The sequence below is a fragment of the Scomber japonicus genome, chromosome 11 (genome assembly GCF_027409825.1).
Source record: "Scomber japonicus isolate fScoJap1 chromosome 11, fScoJap1.pri, whole genome shotgun sequence".
In the NCBI taxonomy this organism is placed as follows: Eukaryota; Metazoa; Chordata; class Actinopteri; order Scombriformes; family Scombridae; genus Scomber; species Scomber japonicus.
Window position 1 is genome coordinate 20,701,980 of NC_070588.1, and position 22,505 is coordinate 20,724,484.

A 22,505-nucleotide genomic window follows, 5' to 3' on the forward strand; every position below is an offset into this window, starting at 1 on the left:
AGTCCTTTTAGCATGAACATCCTTCTTTTTGTTAATATGACTCCACCGCAGCTCAGCAAAGAAACACACAGAGGATTTTTTTTAATTAAAAAGACCAATTTAAGAATCATCATCATTCAATCCATTTCAGCTTCTGCTTAACTTTAGAACTTTTTTTTGCAACCTGTTACAGTGTTTATTTGTGGCGTGTTATAAACCTGTTCCTCTCCTACACCAAGAGAAGCAATAATCATAACATTTGGGTTTTTTTTTTTTTTCATTAGTGGATCCTGGTGGTGGGGGTTTTCTGTGCACACACACAAGGACACACACACACACACACACACAGGTCTGCATATGGTTTCTTACAATGCCAGTGATCTACAGGTGGCTGTAACACTAGCAAGCAAAGGCAGAGAAGAAGAAGAATGCAAACTAGTAAACATGGACGCAAGCAATGCAGAATTTATAATACTTATAAACTGGGCTTTGTTTTATGTGAAAGGAAATGCATTTTTAAGTTTAATGAATTTCAGTGAGTAAATTCCTGCAGGTTCCCTGTAAGTGCAGTAAAGCAGTTGGTTAGCTTCCAACTGCATCATGCAAAGCAAACTAATCAATATTCACATAATAATGGCCATGCTTTTTTTTTCATCACTTCATCACATAGTCTCTTATAAATGGATGTTGATGCTACAGAGATGCTTGATCATATTATATTATTAATTTATTATAGTATCCTTTAGCCAACGTAACAGTGACTTGATAATGGGAATGATGGGAATGATGGGAATGATGGGAAAGTAAATAGTTGGGAACAGAGAAAGCTGAGCATGAAAAAGACAGGAGAAAGACTGTGGAGGGGTATGAAAGAATGCGTATCTGAGGAAAGGTGAAAAAGACAAAGCGAGTGGCAGGAGTGGGAGGAGAGGACGCACCCTGCTGTTCATCGAGAGTCATGGATCCCAGCTGTTTGTTTACCACAGACGAGGGGGAATCTGGAACACAAATGAGACCGACCAAACAGCGGACACAGAGGTCAAACCTTAGGACTCAGTCAACACGCACAAGAGATAACTTCAAAGTCATGTTAAAAAATAAAAACGATCCGAGGCCAAGCAGGAAGAGCTGTAAAAATCAGCCAAAGGGAAAAAAAACTTCATCTGATTGAGTCATTTGCAAACCAGGGAAGATCATTTCACACACTGTGAGTACAGCTTCAGCTTTTATATGCAGAATGAGTACCAGAGATTAGTAAATCTGAATGAAAAAAATGACAAGTGCACAAATGCTTACTATAGATTCTTTAGAAATAGTTTATACCTGAAAACTGGGAAATCACAACCATCGAGAACAGCTTATTCTCAGATTGATACAAACCTTAAAGGACGGGTTCACAATTGTCAGATATCCACTTGATATGACTAACTCAGACTGCTGAAGCCTCATATAAGCTTCACATCTACTTTTAAATACATTTTTGCAACTGATCACTTACATTGAAAGCACATTTGAAGTATGCCAGTATGAACAGGAGGAATGATTACAGTGAGGAAAACCTCTTTCACTGTTCATATAGACAATACAATACATATACAATTATGAACCTGCCCTTTAATTAAACACAGTTTGCTGTTTTCCACCATGTTTTTCAAATCATACAAACTTAACAAAAGCACCTCTGTTCTTCATCTGATAGTGCGGCCTGGCTTTCACCTGAACAATACAAGCAAACACACTACGCGTTCAATGAATGCATAATTTGTGTCATGTCTGGTTTAATTTAACAACTTGTGTAATAAAGCTCCTTTCAGACATGCACCTCATTGCGTAAGTGTAATTGCAGATTTTTGCACTGGTCTCATGGTTGAATAAGCACTAGAATCACTTTTATGTTAAAAAAAAAAAAGTCATGAGGACAAAGTTATTGAGTTAGACTTAATAACATTTCCGTGACACTGTCTGCATTGAATGCTTTGAAAGCTACAGCAGAACAAAGTTTAAAGAACACAGACACTGAATGCACGTATTCCATGAATGAGCACTCACTGTAATAAATCTAAATCACTCAATTATCCTCTCTTATGCAAAAAGAAAATAGGAAATAATCAATTTACACACGGCATGTGAGCAAACAGGAGTGCTTGTCATTCTTTGCTCATGTGCTGTGTGAAATCATAAAACAGAAATTCTCATTTCATAAATGATGAAACTGATGTGTCACTCATGCTCATTAATTAAGGCTTCAAAAGGGCAAAATAAGTTTTTAAATCTTTGAGTGATGCAGCCTGTGAGTATTGTGTCTGTTTCTGTAAAAGTCCTGTCATGTCTGTATAAACCTGTAACCTCTGACTGAATGACAAAAAAGCCAGCAGTGTTACATAATCCATATCTGAAAAAAGGGGCTAAAGTTATGATTCTCAAGCTGAAGTGAAATCAATCTACGAATGATCAGTAAGTATCATCAAATATGAGTGAACAACCACATGAGCTGTGAGGACGCAAAAGCAGCAGAGCTCCACGCTGACTGGCGCCACTCCAACAGGAGAGTTGCAGGTGAGAACTCAAGCAACGAGTGGAGCGATGGATTGAGCGAGGGGGCCGAGCAAACAGTGGAGAGGTTAATAAGCAACAAGGTGCAGTAGTGGGGGAATGGAGAGGGTGATCGCTGCGGGATTAGTGGTCAGTTCTAGCAAGGCTTGATCCTCTTGGAATATAATTGACTCTATGGAAAGAGGAAGATGGCGAGGGAGGCAGGAGGGAGAGGAGGGGTATCCAGGCAAACAAGCCGTAATGAGGGGGAGCAGCAGGGAGTAAGGGGGGGAACTCAGAGGGGCGGGTAACCTGTACGGGGTCGCGTCTCAGCCTCAGTAGCAGCAGCAGCAGCAGCAGCTCTCTGTGACTGTCTCTCAGAGGCTGCAGAAGAAGAAGAAGTGGTTGCTCTCTGACCCTGTCTTGGGGGTTCGGCCAGCCGGAGTAACCTCTGCAAACGCCTACACACTAAACTTATGGGCAGCCGATGAGGACCGTACTCTGACAGAGAGGCAGAGGAAGAGAGGGAGAGTGGATGCATGATTAGAAGACTGGGGGGGAAGGATGTAAGGAGGAGGATCAGGAGCAGAGAGTCAGGCAAAAAGAAAAGAAAAGAAAAAAAACAAGGAGAAGAGCAACAGGATGCTGAAGGAAAAGAGAGTGAAGTGAGGCTGCTGCTTGAGTGGAGTGGCTCCAACACACACACACACACACACACACACACACAGACACACGCTGACACACACAGACAGAGTTGATCTACTACCTGGATTGAAGAGTGAAACATACATTTCTGAAACTGTTTTTGTGGAAGCAGGTGTGTGTGTCTACCTGAGAGTGCAGGTTCTGAGGTGGGCGTGGCTGTTGGCGTGGGGGTCTCGCCCGTGTTGGCCTGACTCCTCTGCTCTGTGTCTGCAGAGGAGGTGACTGGGGAGGCAGAAGGGACAGAACTCTCTACTGACGAGGAGCTGGAGGGAGGAGGTGCGGCGACTGTCGACGAAGACCCTGAGGAGGAAAAGGAAGTAGATTCAGGCAGGGGGGCGGCAGCGGCTGCAGCGGGGCTGGCAGGTACCTCCAGGGTGTCTATCCCCTCAGGCCTCACGGGGGCGCTGGACACCTGTCTGGAGTCTCCTGCAGTAACAGCAGCTGAGGTACTCGATGCCGCCTCTGGACGGACTGCAGTTCCTGGAAAAAGAAAATAAATAGATGTTTACGATGTCGACAACAGCTATAGAAAAAAATAAAGCAGTTTAAAGCCTGCGTGGTGAGCAATAAAATCATTTAACTGGACCTCTGAATGCACACAGAATAATACTCATGTAACTGTTGAGCTTGTTTGGTTTGGATGTTCCTTTTTTTCCCCTTTCAATTGTTCTATTTTAGTTTTGTGAGTCTGTGGAGGAGGTTGTTAGCATTATGTGATATTAGGTGTAAGTGTACATGATGCAGGTTAGCAGTCAGTGTGGCTACAGGTTTTCTCTGTTCCCCCAAAATTATCATCTATAAATTTCAAGCCTGAAATATGTAGAATTTGTTTAAGTGAAGTCTTGACTGATGCCTCACCTCTGGGTCGTGTCTGAGGCCGGGTCCCTCTGCTTCCCTGAGCCTCACTCGCCTCTTCAAACCAACGGGACAACATATCCGACATCCTCTGCATCAGAGACACGTTTGGGCTCTGCTCGCCTGGAAGATCACAGAACAACCGTTAGAGGATGTGTCCACTTTTCACTCACTGTTCTGATGCCTGTTTCTTTACAGCAGTACATTTGATCATTGGGTTGAGAGTATTGATACACACACAGAGCAGGTGAATATTTATTGGTATGGATTTGTTATAGATGCAATGATCGTAACATCACAGTTTATATAAAGACATTTGGATAACAGAGTTCTGATGGCCGCAATTTAATACACCAAATATTGTTTCAATGACAGAGACTTATGTTTTTCTATTTGGACAATTTCGCTCAATAAAGACAATGGTTCCCTTTACAACTTCTAGCAATATGCAGTTAAATCAAGTAGTTCAGGGACAGCAAACCCTGAGAGAGAAAAGACTGCAAAGAGACACTGATGAAGACGCAGTAGTGTGGAAACATTAGTCTGTTTGTACTGTCAAAGGCTGCAAATCAATCAGTGTGCGGCGCTCTGTTTCCACTGAGCCATGAATCTTTCCTCTCTCCTCTCTCCTGTCTTTGTTCCTATCACACCGCTCTGCATGTTTGAATGTGTTCCCAGAAAACAGCAGCTTTCAATTTTTAGACGAGACAGCTCACAAAATAAAATCACTTGTCACCTCTCTTTAAAGTGGCTATAATTAATATTTCTGTATTAGCAATGGATCACATGACTACATGTTACAGATAATATTAGTTTGCTCCCGTTGTTCTCATCGGCTTCATTTTCCAGAAGCAGCAGTACACACAGCTGTTCTCAGTGATAATAAAGCATTCAAAACTCTGCCTGCTCTGCCGAAAACATGAATGAAATATTATTTGAACATTGGAAGGACGGTATTGGAGGACAACAACAAAGAGAAACTTTTCCTACATGTATAGAGCTTAGTTTAAGATTCTTTGTAGAATGAGAGGAGTTGCAGAAACCTAAATCACAAATTACCAATATCTATAAATTCAAAGGAACCTCATTTTGTTTTTTGTTTGTTTATGTGTTCTGTTGTTTGTTCATGTGATTGGCACTGTCTTTTCGTCTGTACGTGTGTCTGTGATAGTCTGTTTTGGTTTGTGTATGTTATTTGGTGGGCGAGGATAGTGAAATTCCTCTGAGAGGTGATTGAGATTGTATGGAGGTTAGAGGTCAAAGCAGATTAAAACAGATCAAGTTCATGTTATCTATGTAATTTGATTTCTATGGGGAATGACTAATATGTTGAAATGTTGTTTGTGTCCTTGCTCATGGCAATAAAAAATAAAAAAACTCTGCCTGCCTGCCACTGCCTGGCATCATCCGGTATGCGGACAAAGTTAGCAACTAGCTGGTGAACATAGTGGAGCATTTAGAGAGCCAGATATTTCATCAGGAGCAGGAGGAGAAAAAACAGACGTACAAGGAGAGCAAATATTTGTCTAAGATTTTTTAGGTGGACACAAATACTGCTCCAAATAATGCTAATGTTCACAAGTTCACTATATCCATTTAAGAAAGGGATTACATCTTTCAATGCAGGTTTAGAAATATTCCAGATGTGAACGGGTGTTGTTGATCACAGTCAAAGTGTTTATGTTGCAGCATTGCTAGTAAATTAGAGACCTACTGATGGTTCCAAAACCTCAACACTGTCACTAGAGGGGACTGGGCCTTTGCTGTTTGGGCCTCTCAGCTGTGAAACTTCCTGCCTGAAGGTGGCAGGCAAACTCAGCGTCATCTTTTAAATCTGTTCTAAAGACTCACTTTTATTGTAGGGCTTTTTCTTAACTGTTGGTATTTGTTGTGTTATTTACTTATTGTATATTGTCTATATTTTTGCTTTGGATCTTTTACTTAAAATATCTGTTTTTATTGTAAAGCACTTTGTAGCTTTGTTTTGAAAGATGCTATATAAAGAAAGTTATTATTATTAAATGATTGCTCTATGATAAAAAAGACTGGAAGAAAATCTAAATGTGTGGGCTGGTTGTAACAATAAATTCTAATGACACTGTCTCGTGGGCTGGCGGGTTTAACACTGTGCTTTAAATGGAGCAGGACCACACACACGTGACATGTTGCGGCACTGACTGCTGTGATCTTACCATCTCTTTCCCTCTCGCTCTCAGGACGAGCTCGGGGTCCGGTGTCCGACCAGTCGCCTCGTAGACGCAGGCGCTTCACCGGAGGCTGCCTCAGCTGTGGAAACACACACACAGAAAGATTAGCAGTTTGTCAGTCAAGGCATGGTCAAAAATAGCTCTGCTGCCAAAGCAAAACACTGCTCGTCTCTGTCAGTGTCCTCTCCAAAGCCCCCCTTCACTCCCCGCCACCCCTCTCCTTCTAGCTGCACCGCTGAGGTCGCCTTCACTTTTCCAGTCTCTTGGCTCTCTCTCTGTAGGGCAACAGGCTCTGAGCCAGAAATAGAAAAAAAGGGGGTCTTAATGGAGAGGCTATCAACTGCCTAACTCGGGAAATGTCATCAGGTCTCGACACAGGCTGGAGGTGGTGAAAAGGAGCAGAGGCTGGAAGAGATAAAAGTATAAAGGGAGGAAACAGAAACTGAAAGGCCTAGAGCTAAATGGTGTTACAGGTGGAAGAATAAGGACAGAGCGTTTCCTTGGCTATCCCCCTCCCCTTCCCTTCCCTTCCCTCTACCAACCCCCCACCCCTCCACCAACACCACCTCTGCCTGAACTATTTTGGAGGATAGAGGAGCACGGCCTGCGTCGGTCGCTGTATTTGGAAAGGAATGTGTGTGGCGGTTGCATCTCGACACAGCTGAACTCGCCATGAGACTTTCAAGCACTGGCACCATGATCCAGCACATTCAGTCACACGTGAAGCCCGGCACTCACCTAAGTTTATCTGAGCTCCGATTTCTCTGACGGCTTCACTTATCTGAGGCCAAAAACAATGTGCTCAAACAAAACGGATGTAATGATCTAAATACATGCAAGAGAGTGACTTTGTTTCAGATGTTTCTGATTTGTTCTCAGTCAGACAACCATCACGTTGTTTCTTCTACGCTCCTCTCTTTGATATTCAGGGTCATTTGCTCCTCTCAGCTGGTTGCAGATACCCACCACAAGGTCAGCTCTCTTTCTAACAAACAATCCTTTCACCTAAACAACTTGGGCACTTCAGGGTTTCATGATTTTTTCAGAAGAGAATATCTGGAACATCAAAAAAAAAAAAAAAACAATTCCAGCAAACTATTTTTAAAGGATAAAAGCTCAATCTTTCAATAGAGGCCACTGCAGCCTCTTCTGCAGCACTGACCTTCTTTGTGTTGGATTATTACTATATTTATTTAGAGCTGAAACTATTGGATTGATTGTGCTGTAAAAAAAAAAAAAAAAAAAACAACCTCTCTCTTAACATCATCTAATTGTAATAAAAAACAACAGTCTACTTCAGGAGTCACAAGTATGATACTTTGCTGCTTTTCTTGACATCATTTGAAATTGAATATTTTTTTGGTCTGACAGAACAAGATATTTGAAGAACTTGTGATGAGCTTGACTTTACAGATTAAATTGCTGTGAGATCACATGAAAGATCTGAAGCAACATTTGATGGTGTAAAACAACACCATAAAATGTATGTAAGTAAGAGAAAGTTTAAATAAGTAACAGAACAGGAGGCAGTTAAAGAAGGGGGAAAAAATGGAGTTGTGATGTGTCTCGAGTCCTTCCTCGAGTCTTCCTGTGTCCTCACCTCCTCCCTCCTCTCCTCAGAGGGGCCCTTCAGCTCTCGGGCCTGGTCGTCTTTGGGATCGAACAGGTAGATGTAATCGGAGGAGTAGCTGACCAGCACCTCCTGCCCATCCTCGCTGTAGCAGAGAGATGTCACTCGGCACGACTTGTTGGACAGGTGTGCAGGAACGAACCTGACGCACATGCCCGTCGTCCCTCTGCCCATGTAGTTGCCTGATGTTGAGAGAGGGAGAGAGAGAGAGTGAGTGAGAGTGAGAGAGAGTGGAAGGGAGAGTGAAAGAGAGAGTGAGAGAGAGTGAGAGTGAGAGTGAGAGTGAGAGTGAGAGAGAGAGAGAGGGAGAGAGAGACTGAGAGTGTGTGTGTGTGTGTGTTGATAAATTACATTAGCTGCTGTGTTCGTTGGTTTCCTTAAATGTGTTCATAGACTTTGTGTGGATTATTTGGTTGATGTGTTGCAGATATATATACCTGACAGAGACCTTAGATCCTCACATTTACAAATTGTACAAATAACAGATAAAGTTTTGGACCCGAAATGTTGATTTTTTTCTGCCTCTGAATGTAAGGAAAGGGTTTTAAGTGCCAGTTAAACATATTTTTAGCCATGCTTTGACCTAGAATCTGTCATTACTATTCCCCTGCCATTTTTTATGTGTACTTCTGCCAATTTTTTGAATTATACAATAATTTTTGACTTTTTATTATCATTTTCTTGTTGTTGCTCTTTCCTCTCTTGTACTGTATTCAATGCATTTTAAAGTTTGAATTCACTAACACCAAGAAGCTTCCTGTGTCAAAAAAGTTTTTTTAAACATTTTATTTCATTTTCTGATATGCTTATAGTTATGTTATGACCTGTCCAGACCTCTCAGATGGTTTAGTATAGGTGCACTCACTCTTCCCAGGGTCAAAACTAAACACTGAGAATCTGAATTTATGCACCACATACCTGAATCAAACCACAGAAAATGGATTAAATGTATTCATATCTCTTACTGCACTGTCATTTAGAATTTTCCTGTGTTGTGTTTTTGTTGTTGAAGTTTTCCATTCAAATGATCTGTTGTTTAAATTGCCTGCTCTTTCTTTCAAACCACTTTGAGTTCAATTTTATAAATAGTTTATGATATAGTTGTCAGGAGTTGTCTGGAATTTCAGAGGAAGTCCCGTTCATGCAAACATCTAACAATAGATGAGGCTCAGCACAGAAGGATGGGAAAACGCTTATCTATTTATTTAGTAAACCCTTTTCCCTTGTTGCACTGTCTGTCTGTCTCTGTTTAGATGTTGTGTAATGTTTGTGGTGTCTGTGTGCTCTCATGGTCCAAGACCCATTTTCCCAAGACTGGACAACAAAGGTTATCTTATCGTACCTGTCGCTCTGGTTCCCAGCATGCGTCTGTCGTAGATGCGCACTGAGCTGTCAGAGCAGCCCACAGCCAGGTAGTAGGGCACCAGCGGAGAAATCGATATGGAGGTTGCTGCTCTCCGGCAGTTTATCAGGATGTCCTGAAAGCAAAGCCAAAACATGAAGTCATTTCTGTTGTTTCTGCATGAGATCTATTCTAACAGAAACACCTGTGGAAGCAGTGGACTCTAAAAATAAAGCCCATACAAGGATAATCATGCCGCTATTGCAAATGTCAAGCTGTGCAATGCAGAAAAATTATGGATTTTTAATTTTCCAGCTGTGAAGGTCCATTCTTAAAACTCACAGCTTGCAAGATAATTAAGGGGAGGTAACGCCATCTGGTGAAACTATTCTGACAGACAGAGCACCCGCAGGCCCTCCTTCTTATTTCTTGTGACTTTAATTATGCCTCTCTGTCCTCTACTCTGCCCACATTCACTCATTATGTTACATGCTACATCAGAGACAATAAAATACTGGATTTATTTTATGCCGACACCGCAGAGGTATTTAATTCATCACCTCTCCCTCCCCTGGGAAGATCTGATCACGACCTGGTGGACTTCCTGCCTGTGTACAAACCTCTCGTACACAGCCAGCAAGCTGACAATCACACAGTGAAAAGATGATCCGACGAGGCTGACGATGCTTTGAAGGACTGTTTGTGGACTGTGTGGGAAGCGCTTTGTGATGCTTGTGGGAAAGATTTTGACACTCTCACTCGCTGTAAAATAGACTATGACAACGTCCGTGTGGAGAATGCCATACCCACCAGGATTACTGTTGACAAAAAGTCTCTCCTCATGAAAAAAAAGACAGCTTCTGGGTCAGGATATGAGGAGGAGCTGAAAAATGTGCAACCAGAGCTGAGGATGAGTATCAGAGAGGTAAAAAAACAGCTACAGGACGAGGAAGATGGAGGATCAGTTGCCAGAGACGTCAGCAGAGTCTGGAACGGCCTTAAAACCATCTCTGGGAGTGCTTGGGTAGTCGAGTGGTTAAAGCCCATGCCACATAAAGGCAGCATCCCTGGTTCGAATCTGGCCACGGACATATGATGCAGGTCATTCCTCTCTCCCTGTGTCCTATCAGCCTCTGTGCCAGCTACTGTACTTACAAATAGGCATAATCTTTAAAAACCATCTCTGGTTACAAGGAACCCAACTCCCAGCCTGTCAGGGACCAAAAGTGAGTGAATTTTCTCTTCAATGGATTTCATCATCTATGTGTATCTTGGCATTCAGCTCACAGCAACTGCATTTTTTGTCCAATGCCCTACTTCACCACAGACAACCTCCAGCATACCCTCCCTGCCCTGAAGCTGGAAGTGGAAAACATCCTGCGTGGACCCAGTGCCAAAGATTCCACACCCCAAGGACCTCAACAGATACAGGCTGGTGGCAGTGGCAGTGACACCACACCTGACGAAGCTTCTGGTGAGTCTATCAATGGACCTGCTACAGTTTGTCTGTCAACCTGGCACTGAGGTGGATGCGCATCATCCACCTCAGTCATCTACCTCCTACCTCTCACTTGGAAAAGGCTGGGGACGCTGTGAGACTCCTCTTCTCCGCCTTCAACACCACACTACCCACTTCTGAGGGACAAATTGGAGCACCGTCTCACGGCATGGATCTCACCAACCAACGGCAATAAGCGAGGATACTGGACTGTGAGTCTGACATGGTCGTCTGCAGTACGGAGTCCACTTGGGGAACAGTTATGACTCCCTTCCTCTTCAGCCCCTACATTAAAGCCATCACAAACGCCTAACTGCCACCTGCAAAAGTCCTCTGATGACTCTGCACTACTATGACTACTGACCCAGGACTTAGTGGATTGGTGCCAACTTGAGAGCAATGCAGGGAAAACCAAAGTGCTGGTGGTGGACTTTCACAGGTGCAAACACTCCCCCCTCCTGCACCAGTGAACATCCAGGGAACAGACACTGAGATGCTAAAATCTTACACGTCCATGGGTGTTCACCTGAATACTAAACAGGACTAGATTGACAATGCAAATGCACTATATGAGAGAGGACAGACCAGACTATCTGCTGAGGTGATTCAGGTTTTTTGGAGTGCAAGGGGAGGACTGAGGACCGTTTTGACTCTGTGGTAGCATCCGCCTCCATTGTCTATGAAGTGGTTTGCTAGGACAGCAGCATCCCGACTGCTGACAGGAAGACATTTAACAGACTGGGTAAGAAGGTCAGCTCTGTCCTGGGATGCCCCCTCGACCCAGTGGAGGTGGTGGGAGAATTGCTGAGGTGTCATCCCTGATGGAGAGAACATGTCCCACCCCATACAGGACACTCTGACAGCATGGGGCAGCTCCTTCAGTAACAAGCTATTTCACCCGCGGTGTATGAAGGAGAAATACCGCATTTTTCCAGCAGTCTGTTTACCTATTTATTACAACTCCCTTTTTTACTGATGCTTCTTGATAATGCACTGTCCAATTTGCTGCTGCAACACTGCAAATTCTCCCGCAGTGGGATTATCTCATCTTATCTCTTATCTTAGTTTAAAGGTCACGAGCACTGATCTCCAGAGTGAAACATGAGTAGATGCAATACAATCTAGGAGGGCACCACTTCCCTTTCACAGACACACACACTCTGAGATACACCCCACAGCCAAGATAACCGTCTCCTGTCTCTCCAACCAGAAATGGCTCCAGAGACAGAAAGCTGTTTCTGAAAAGAGCAGCACAGAGGCCAAAGCTATGCTAATGTGGAAGGGTTGGTACATCAATACTACATCATCAATACCAATTCAATATCAATCCCAATCATATCCAAGCTGTATCAAAAAAAATTAAAAAAAACACACATAACTTGTGGATTCTATTTAATAAGACTGTTGATTTTTGTATGTAAAATTATATATTATGAATAGTTTTATATCATTATATATTATATAATGTTTTTATATAATTATTGTAGTTTTATATTTTTATTAGTATCACCTTTACCTTCTAATATGTGCTAATAAACACCTTTAAAACTATACGTTCAGACCAATAACCTGAATAAAATGTAATATAAATAAAGAAAAGAAAAGAAATAATGTTCTTTATATAAATAAATAATACAAAGAACAAAACATGAATCATCTCCTACATTGTGCTGGTTTTTCAGAGAAAAAAAGGATCCCATCCAGTAAACAGATATTAATACTACTGAGATGTTGATATACAATGAATCACTGACTGAAAAGAGAAAATAAAAAGTCACAGCTTTCAACGTACATCTTTGCAGTCTTCTTTAGTGCAGCTAGTTTTCGTGCGCAGGTCGAACCACCGCACCGTGCCGTCCTCCCCGCATGACAGAAATGTGTAGGGGTCATTTGGTACCGTCATAATCTGACAGAGAGCAGAAACAGAACGAGGATGAGGTCAGAAACAGAGAACGTGAGAGAGCGATAAGTTATCTGCATTGCTGGGGTTCAAACAGTGTCCAGTACCTCATACGCTGTTCCATAATGGCAGGTGAACTGACACTGTCTGTTGTGCTCGGCACTCTTCTCTGTGTGGGTGTAGTAGATAATACCGTCTCCGGAGCAGGAGATGATCTCCTGATCATTGGTGTGAGGCATGAACTTAGCACTGAAGATATTTGCACGATGACCTGAACGTATAGACTTTTTGACCTGAGGACAAGAAACAGAAATGATTGACATGACTGGAAAATGTTGCAGTATATCTGATAAACTGTTACATCTATGTAGTATTTACTACAGTCAACAGGAAGTGAAGCCAAGTGAAGCCAAGTTCATCGAATGTGATGAACAATTTGATGTAACTGAGCTGAATAAAAAAATAGATAATGGGTAAATGTTTAATGGATATAAATATATTTGTTCAAACATTTCAATTTACCATCCTGCACTGAATTTGAGTTATTTAGGTTAGTTTATGTGTGTGTTGTATCGGAGAAAAAAGGCAGTACTCCAATAGTCAAGGAAAACAAGTAAAGAGTTACATCACAAAAATGATCAAAACATTACTTTTCAACTATTCATTTGGGGGTTTTTTTAAACCACTGGAGTGCCACCTGTTGTTTTTGGGGATGCAAAGATTAAAATTCATTTTCAAATCTTATAACGCAGTACTGTGCAAACCACTGGAATAACCAGAGAGAGAGAGACCTCTACATTTCTCCACAAAGTCTCTGAGGGTGACTGAGAACATGAGTAGGTAGGTTACTGCTGCTATATTCTGATTATTAGTTTTTTTTCTCCAAATTACAAAAATATTTGTGCAATGAAAAGAGAAGAAACCAAATCATTTAATTGTACCAGAGCTAAAATTGGTTAAATACCAAATTCTGCAGTCAAAAAAGTAGATTCCATCAGCTGCTCACTCAAAGATAACAGCTTATTACCATTGTGTTGTTGTTACTCTGTCAGCACTGTGAACTGTGTATGACAGCTGACCTGCTCATTGATCACCTCTCACCTTCTTGTTGTATGGGTTTGTAATGGCCAGAAAGGTATCGTCTGACCCTGACAGGATGTATTCTCCTGTGTCGTTCCAGGATATAGTGTTGACCTGTGGAGAGACGAGAGAGACACACACACACACACACACACACACACACACACACACACACACACACACACACACACACACACACACACACACACACACACACAGAGTTTACTTTGTGTTACAGCTGAAAAGATGAGTCAATGAATTGATTAGGAAATCTGCAGAAAATTAATATGAAACTATTTTAATAATTGATTAATCTTTTAAGCCTTTTTCAAGCAGAAGTGCCAAAATATTCTCTACTTCCAGGTTCTCAAAAGTGAAGATTTGCTTCTTTTTGATGTTTAATATATGATAAGAATGTATTAATATTTATGATAATAGGGTAATTTATCCAGTAAAAATACTAAATATTCATTGACTCCAGCTCATCAAGTGTGATTTTTACATACATACATACATACATACATACATACATACACACATACACACACAAATATATCATTTTAAAAAAGAGCAATTTGAAGATGTCACCTTGGTCTCTGGAAAAATAGTTTTTCATTATATTTTACTAGACAGATGTGTGGTTGCATTTTCCAGAACTGTTCTTGCCCAGTTTAAATGATTTCCATGGTTGTGTTCAGTAAAATCTAATTAACTGACATTACTATCAAATTCTAGTCACAGATGGTACTAAACTGTAAAGCATCTATGGATCTAACCAGATGATTTACTTCACTGTTTTGCACTCTGTGGATCAATATTTCATTAAAGACTGCTGCTTGTTTCCTCCTCAGTGTTTCATCATCACACTGATGCTCATCATTTTCAAAGACTCACTCTGCTCTGCAGTAATTAGTGAAAAAACACTCTGGCTTCACTTCATTTACCACATCCTGTATAGTGAACTCATGGCTCGATCATATGGAACATTTTAAAAGGTTTGAAGAGATGCGGCACAACATCTGAAGATCAAAATGCATCAGACTGAGCGGGTGAGTGGAGATGTCTCGGTTTCTCTTGTGTGATGAAATATTAACGGGCAGATGGAGATGAGCAGATTCAGGAGATGGAGATCTAAATGTAGAGTCTTATTGTGCCTTTTTTTTTTTAACACAGGTCTCAAAACAGTCCGTTAGCTGTCTTGTGTAATACGTTGTACAATGAAGAGGCACAAATGGCATATTGAGATTGTGGCAACCAAGTCTAACAGCTACATGACATCTTCATCATCTGCTTCATAAAATGTACAACAACAAAGTGTCCACTAATAGTCTACTGTAAACTTCTCACTCTTTGAGCTACAACTGCAAGTTCTATCTTCCAACCGTTTCACAACCGCCTACCCGCTTTTACTGATTTTATAATGTTTTTCATTCTCCACAATGAGGCCACAAGGGTGTATGCTGTTCTACTTTAACCTCCTGAACACTTTGTTCTTCTTCTATCTACATAACTGTTCAGGATAGAGGCTGTGGTCTATCTCTTCAATAGTTAGAGCTCTTAACACCCACCCTTTGATTTTAGTTTATACTGTAAAGGTGTGGTCCTGGTGACTTCCTGGAGAAGAAAAGATGCCACATCATTCACTTCTCTAAACTCATATGGACTAATATAACTTCATCTCTGAGTATACTGATAACCCTTTATGGATTGTTTTACTCAATAATAGTCTGTTAATGTGATATCACCAGAGCCAAAAAGGACAAATAGCTTAAAAAAATACTACAGTATTCATACCTGAATTTTTTTGCTACAGAAAAAGAGAAAAATAAATATTTTACTTGAAATGTGACTTAAATGAATAGATACTGCCATTACTTTTTGTTCATAAACTAACAGACTAATATTTTCAGCATTTATTAAATGAATTGTCCACCATTAACAGTCCACAGTGTTAACCCGGATGATTACAGCTCATCTTTACTTCAGCTAATATGTTCCTAACATGCAATAAAAATGAAATCCTTTCAGCTGTGGCTGTAAAGTAAGTAAGATGAGGCGGGTAATAAAGTGAAGCTCTTCTGGGACTAGTGAGCTGTTGTTGTTTTGGTGTTTTGGGCAGACTCGACAGCCTGGCTGATAGTGTGACAGGACGTGTGACTGTTGTGTCAGCTTCAGGTTTCTCAGAGGCATCAAGCACCTGGCCTGAAGTCAAAGATCTGCTCTGTCACATACTGAGGCTTCACAGACTGACTGAGGAAAAGTGACAGGATTACATGAGCTGTGTTCACACACACACGCATGCGCACACACACACACGTTCCATAGAAATACACTGATGACAAGTAAAAGCACAGATACATTAACAGGTGAAGTACTTACGCAGCCATCATGTACATTCAGTGTCGCTTCAAGTTTAAGCCTCTGGACAAATTCTCTCCTACCTGTGAAAAGACAGAAATGACATTTAAAAGTCTACTAAGTTTTATCATTTTATTTTTTTATTTCTTATGTTACTATATTACAGTCCATATGCCATCCATCTATCCATCCATCCATCCATCCATCCATCCATCCATCAGTTCAGTAAAATAATTGAACATTCTTTAAATTACATCCTTTCCCCTCATTGAAAAATTCAGAATCCATCCATCTATCCATTTGCTAATGTCAGCTGACACTGGGCAAGAGGCGAGAGTTCAATCACAGGGCTAACATACAGTATAGAGACAGAGAAGCACTTACACCAACAGGCAATTTGAAGTCACCAATGAACCTAACTTGCATACGTTTGGTCTGCGATAGATGTCACAAATACTGCTCATTAGCATACATCTTCAACTCAGATATAAGATTAGCACAGAGATAGTTTCTACTTTGAGCAGATAAATGCTCTACGTACATCATTCTGCACTCTGAAGCTCAAACGTCCAACTGAATTAACAAGAAGAAGAAACACATTTTTTGGCTAGAGGGAGACTTTAAGTTGACTCCAGTATGTGTTCTGTGGACTGGTATAAAATATCACATCAAACATTTGCATTCAGTATTTCTGCACTATTAATGAAGGAGAAACATCTCTGCATGTGGCTTTGTTTGTTCCAAAAGATGAAAACAAGTCCTGCACAAATAATACAGTTAATGATGAGACTAGAAATGCTGCAAAATATGTCTGAACACAACAGCCTTTTAAAAAGGACTAATTACACTTTTTTTTTTTACGTAATTTAAAATTTTCACTAGATATTTTGTGATCAAGTCAAGTTAAGATCTGTGTCCATGATCTTCTCTAATTCTATGCAGGTGACAAAATTCAGTATATTCACCATGCAGACTGAAAAAAACACATCTGAGTGTCCTGTTGACACGATTCAGCCGCACGATGCAATGCACAATAGAGGAATGGAGGAGCTGCTCACAAAAGAAAAAAAGTATTTGTGGCTCAGCCCCAGACACAACCTAAGAAAACAAAACAAAAACCCTCCAATGACACGTTTACTGTACGAAACAGCTGTTGCACATCTGTTGACCGTCAGAAACATATATTACTTTTATAAGTGTGAAGTGGCTGAACTGTGAAGAGAATAACCAAATGTATCAGAGAGCAAGTGGAGAATCTGGGTGCTGTAAATGCAAACCTGAGCTCTGACTTGCACCGACAGGTTTTATTAGTGTTGCAGAAGAAAAACAAAGTCAGAATTTCCTGAGAAGTGAAAGTAAAAAATAGTCACTTCCTCCTCTGACGCCCACAATCAATAATAACATATGAAATATAAAATAAATATACCTGCAAGTCATAATCAGACTGATGATACATGATTTTTTTATTATCTAGTGTAGAGATCTGTTATTATATAGTGTAAATCACAGAAAATCTTAATTTTGTTAAATAATTGTCTTATTTTTGCTCATTAGAGTCACTTTGTGCAACTGTGAGTCTCCTGTCACCACGTAAAACCAAATGCAACATCAACATCAAGTTCAGGGAAAGCCCTGCGATACACAGGAAATTTCTTCCCCAGAGGTTTCTCTGTTGGAATTTAACGTAGACCACAAGTTGCTGCCCCCAGCCCTCTTTTGAAGCTAAATATATCCGACAAGAGGTCTGACCCACAGATCCTCCAGCCAAACCGTATCTCAGTCAAGCTAAATACAGCTCTGACTAAACCTCTGTGGCACCTGCCCCATCTCTACAGGCTCATAAATCTTCATTCAACCGCTGTCAGGTGCTGACTGTCTGACAGGCTGCAGCACATGAGTCCGTCTGCAGCTGATCACTGTTGTTCTTCAAGGCTCAGAGACAAAAAGGCATCAAAAGACACAGAAATGACAGTTTTTTCTTTGTGAAGACATGCTGATGTAATGATGATGAAAACTGTTGCTGCAGGAAAACTTTAGCTTTGAGCCCGGTTCAGCTTATCAAATCACACACGGGTCAAATGAAACTTAAAAACTGAGTTTCTAGTCTTTTTAAACCTCATACACAGGCTGTGAAATCTAAGTATTGACAAAAGCTATCATGTATAAATTGTGGGACACATAATCAATGGTGAGATATCTCCAGATAAACATCATTTTCACAGGTTTGAATTGTAGTGAGGAAGACATCTATACAGCACTGCTACTTTTACAACTTCATTTCTGGTGCTTCAGACTGTTGACTAGAGCTGCAACCATTAGTCAATTCACTGTTTAGATGCAAGCTATTAAATTAATCTCCCGTTTTGATCATTGGTTTATCATGTTGGGACATTTATAAAGAATAAAATGTCCAAACACCCACGCTGATTTCAAGTGTGACAGACTAATTGATAATGAAACTAATAAGTAGTTATAGTCCCTACTGTTGACAGTTGGTTGTTAGACACAGGGGTTTATGTTGCTGTGATTTGTGTTTTTAAGGATGAGAGTTTAAGAGCTTCGTCTCACCTCCAAAATCCTGCAAAACTGCAATGACTTCATAATAACTTCATCTGATTTCTGCTTTTTCACTGAATTATTTTTGGCATTTAGGAAAAGCCTTTAGATCAGCTGTCAGCCATTAGTTTAACCATGGGCCAGATTTTTTGGAGATTTTTTTTATTGCAGGACCATTAACCAGGGCAGGGGAGAGGCAGCCCTTTAAGAATAAAATAGATTTATGACATTGTTAAGGACTGTATCTGAGGCAGGAAATTACATCAACACACCATTACTGTTCCACTACCGACCATTTGAGTTTGTGAGAATTAAATCTGTTAAACTTTAAACTTTAATTTCTGCTTTATTACACTTCATTTCAGACTCATTCACTGTTCAAATATGAAGGCGCAACCATCGTTTTAATGCCTCTCCTCATGTGGGGGGGCAAGGATTAGATGTAACAAGGTTATACTACAGTACCCCTGGGCCCCCCGGCACCAAGCTCCTCACCATGGGGGATCGAGTCTTCTGCTCTGCTGCACCACGCTTGTGGAAACGGGCTGACCATCTAAGACCACAGACCCTGCTACACTCCTTAAAAAAAGGGCCTAAAAATCTATTCATTCTAACTCATGATAGTTTCTTTATGTTATATATTTTTAACGCTGTTTAAATGAGCCGTGTGTTCATCCTGTTAACAGTAGATTTGTAAAAAAAATGTAGTTAGTTTTGATGTTGAGTCCAAACACATTTTGCTTGCTGCTGCTGCTGCTTATAGATGACTGCAGTGCTGTACAACATCAATAGCAGAAACCCTCCTGTCTCCTTATAATTGCTGCAGCACGAGATAAGATAATATGAGTTTGCTGTGGCTCCGACTGAACTGAGAGCTGCACTGATGAGGATGAAACTCAGCTTGATCCCGTCTATCCAGCGGCGACTTTGACCCTCATATAAATAATGTGTTTACAGGTGGTGATCACACACACACGCAGGACGGCTCTGACAGCAGATGATGTCTTTCCGGGAGGGGGGGACAGACGGGTTTGTGCGCAGCTGTCAGTCCATCAGCAACACGAACAGCCCGCAGTGAGTGGTTTTTAATACCTTGTCTGGCCGTTACAATAACAAGTTGGTAATATAGTAACAAATGGTGCAAATCACAGACTGAGCTATTATAATTATTCATATGACACAAAGCAGGAGAAATAAAAGGGTCAGAGGTCTAATCAAAAATCAATATATTAATGTTCTTGTAAATATCCAAGGTCTGATTGAAAGTCATTTTCAGGTATCAAATTCTGAAATTATTCACAAAAAGATCAAATATCATTACAAGCAATGAACAAATAGAAGATTTTGATATCAGAATCACAAAACATGCAGCTGTTTTTTTTTTTTTAAATCAATGTTGAATCTTCGTCTCAGAAACTCATTACAAAACATAATTTCTCATCTTAAAATGAGTTTCTTTAGTTATCTGCTCCTAACTCTGAGGCAACATGTCTTTCACCATTGCTTGTTATAACCACTGAGTATTGTTTTAGTAGATTTCATATTCAATGTATTGATGAATTATTATACTTAGAAGATTCCCTCCTGAATCCATCAAATCTAAAATTGACCGTTGTTTCCTCTCTTCAAATAATGGCAGTAACATAAATATTTTCTACAACATGCATCATAGATCAGAGAGCTGTGTGGAAAACGGGCTTATAAATCAGTTTCTAGTGTAAGAGGACCTGCTGATGAAGACAGCTTAATGGGTAGTACAGAAATCACATCCTAACAGTAAATCTATCCCACCACACTTATCAAATATTTTAAACAAGGATATTAAACCAGAATATATCATCATCATTTTATATTAATTGTTGTAACCATTTTTGTATTATTATTATGCATTGCCTCAAAACACTGTTAAAGACTGATAAATCCATCTGGAACCAGGAATTGAATATAGACTTCCTTTTCTATATTTGAGTCACAATAATGACCTCTTCTCTATTTTTACAATCTTTTATCATAACCACTCCAAAGTATTTCCCTTCATTTGTAACTGGAATGTCATATAAGTTCATATAAGTGGGTGTTCATGTATGCCACCATCTAACTGAGATAGAAGAAGCCTGTCTGTATGTGTGTCCTTTGCCTGTCTCCAGAACCGTTCATCAGATCAACTTCACACTTAGCGGGTGTATTGTTGAGGACCAAGAGATTTGCAGTATTGAATTTGGTGCAATTTGGACACACGACACTTTAATATTTTAAAATCTTTGAATAAATAAGCGAACAGTGAACAGTGAGCTGCTAAACTCCATGTCTAAGAGCAGTGGGGGGATGTTTGATATAAACACCATCACATCAGGTTTGGGCTTCTAGGGGTCTGACTGGCTGAGTGGGACAAAAACTTGGTAAAAATGACGGAGAGAGAAGAACAGGCGCACAAATGAGACAAAATACAGAAGTGGAGGCAGTAAAACTAGACAAGAGGAGTGCAGATGTGTTTGATTGGCAGCAAAATGAAGTTTCTGTCTAGATTCAAACCTTTCCATTAATGAAATTGCTCTTATTTTAACTTATAAGTTGTTAGTTCACATTTTTCAGTAGTAAGTAGTAGTCCAGACATGCAAAATACCAATATAGTAATATGAGACTGAGGTATTAGATATCATTATATCGTGATATGGCATAAGTGCTGTCTTTTCCTTCATTTTTTTAAAGCTAAATTACACCAAAGTGATGTGTTTTTGAACAAGCTGCCCTATTATTTACATTGACCCCGTTACTCATTACATCTACGTTACTCATGACCGTTTATCAAAACTCTGAGTGTGGAAATATTTTGTGAAAGCACCGATAGTCATCCCTACAATATATTGTCTCAGTATGAATACCGAGATATTTAGTCAACAATACTGTGATATTTGATTTAGTCCAGATCCTCCAGCCCTCATTTATCTTCTTTATTTGCAGATGTGTCATTTCTGACCTCTGAGGACGAGTATCATCTGCCAGTTGACTTATGATCATAAAGCACCTTTAAAGGCTCTGTGTGTGCAGTGAGGGTATCAGCTGCACATACATACATGTATACATACAGTGTTAGGAAATGCTCTTACCTAAATAGTTGGTCCTGATGGCGTTAGGGTCGCTGTATCCAATTAAGCGTCTGTTTACATCCCAAACTAGGTTGCCAGCGCAAGACATTGTGACCGAGTGTGTTTTTTAATTGACAATAACATTGAAACTAAGCTAACCGTGTTCCTGTTGGTGTCGCCTTTTTTATCTACCGTCGTTCCGGTTTCTCCATCGAGATCAGTCCCTGCCAGCCGGGACGGTGCTATCGTTAGCTGGCTGCGACACTCATGGTCTGCATCGCTGGAAGTGAAACACTGGCTGCTCTCCTCCTGAGTTTACCCGGACTGTGTACTGCTAACTCCCCGTCCTGCTAGCCTAGCCTGGTTTATGTTTTTTTTTTTTTTTTTACTAACAGACTACGGTCAGCTGGGTCCAAACAACGCGAGAAAGTACGTGTTTTCACATAAGGCTTGGGTGCGCTCGCTTCATAAAGCCAGGTAAGCTGACGGCGGGGCGAAGTGTGACACGTCTGATCCTGAATTGATTTTCCAAGTGTGACTCTTGCAAGGAATAAGTCTCGTTTGCGTCCATAAAGCTACATAGAAAAACACAGAACAAGAGTAACTTAATATTATTATTATTATTATTATTATTATTATTATTATTAATAATAATAATAATAATAATAATAATAATAATAATAATAATTTAATAAACACAGTAGTATATGAAGTTAATTAAAAATGTATCTATCTATATACACCCTCAGGAATACATAAATCGCAGTCCATTTTGGG

At 40.4% G+C, this 22,505-nt stretch overlaps 1 protein-coding gene across 2 annotated transcripts in view; it reads right to left on the reverse strand.

Annotated features, from left to right (window-relative positions):
• dcaf6 (ddb1 and cul4 associated factor 6) overlaps positions 1-22,092 on the reverse strand; it is a 28,884-nt gene extending 6,792 nt beyond the window's left edge. For both annotated transcript variants that reach the window (XM_053328389.1, XM_053328388.1), the window contains exons 1-11: positions 21,750-22,092; positions 16,108-16,169; positions 13,750-13,842; positions 12,756-12,941; positions 12,541-12,654; positions 9,251-9,386; positions 7,879-8,090; positions 6,264-6,357; positions 4,075-4,194; positions 3,343-3,696; positions 918-977 (exon numbers count right to left, since the gene is read on the reverse strand). In XM_053328389.1, coding sequence (XP_053184364.1) covers positions 918-977; positions 3,343-3,696; positions 4,075-4,194; positions 6,264-6,357; positions 7,879-8,090; positions 9,251-9,386; positions 12,541-12,654; positions 12,756-12,941; positions 13,750-13,842; positions 16,108-16,169; positions 21,750-21,837 — 1,519 coding nt within the window. In that variant the 5' untranslated portion in view covers positions 21,838-22,092. The remainder of the gene's footprint in view (positions 1-917; positions 978-3,342; positions 3,697-4,074; positions 4,195-6,263; positions 6,358-7,878; positions 8,091-9,250; positions 9,387-12,540; positions 12,655-12,755; positions 12,942-13,749; positions 13,843-16,107; positions 16,170-21,749) is intronic.
• Between the last annotated feature and the right edge of the window lie 413 nt (positions 22,093-22,505).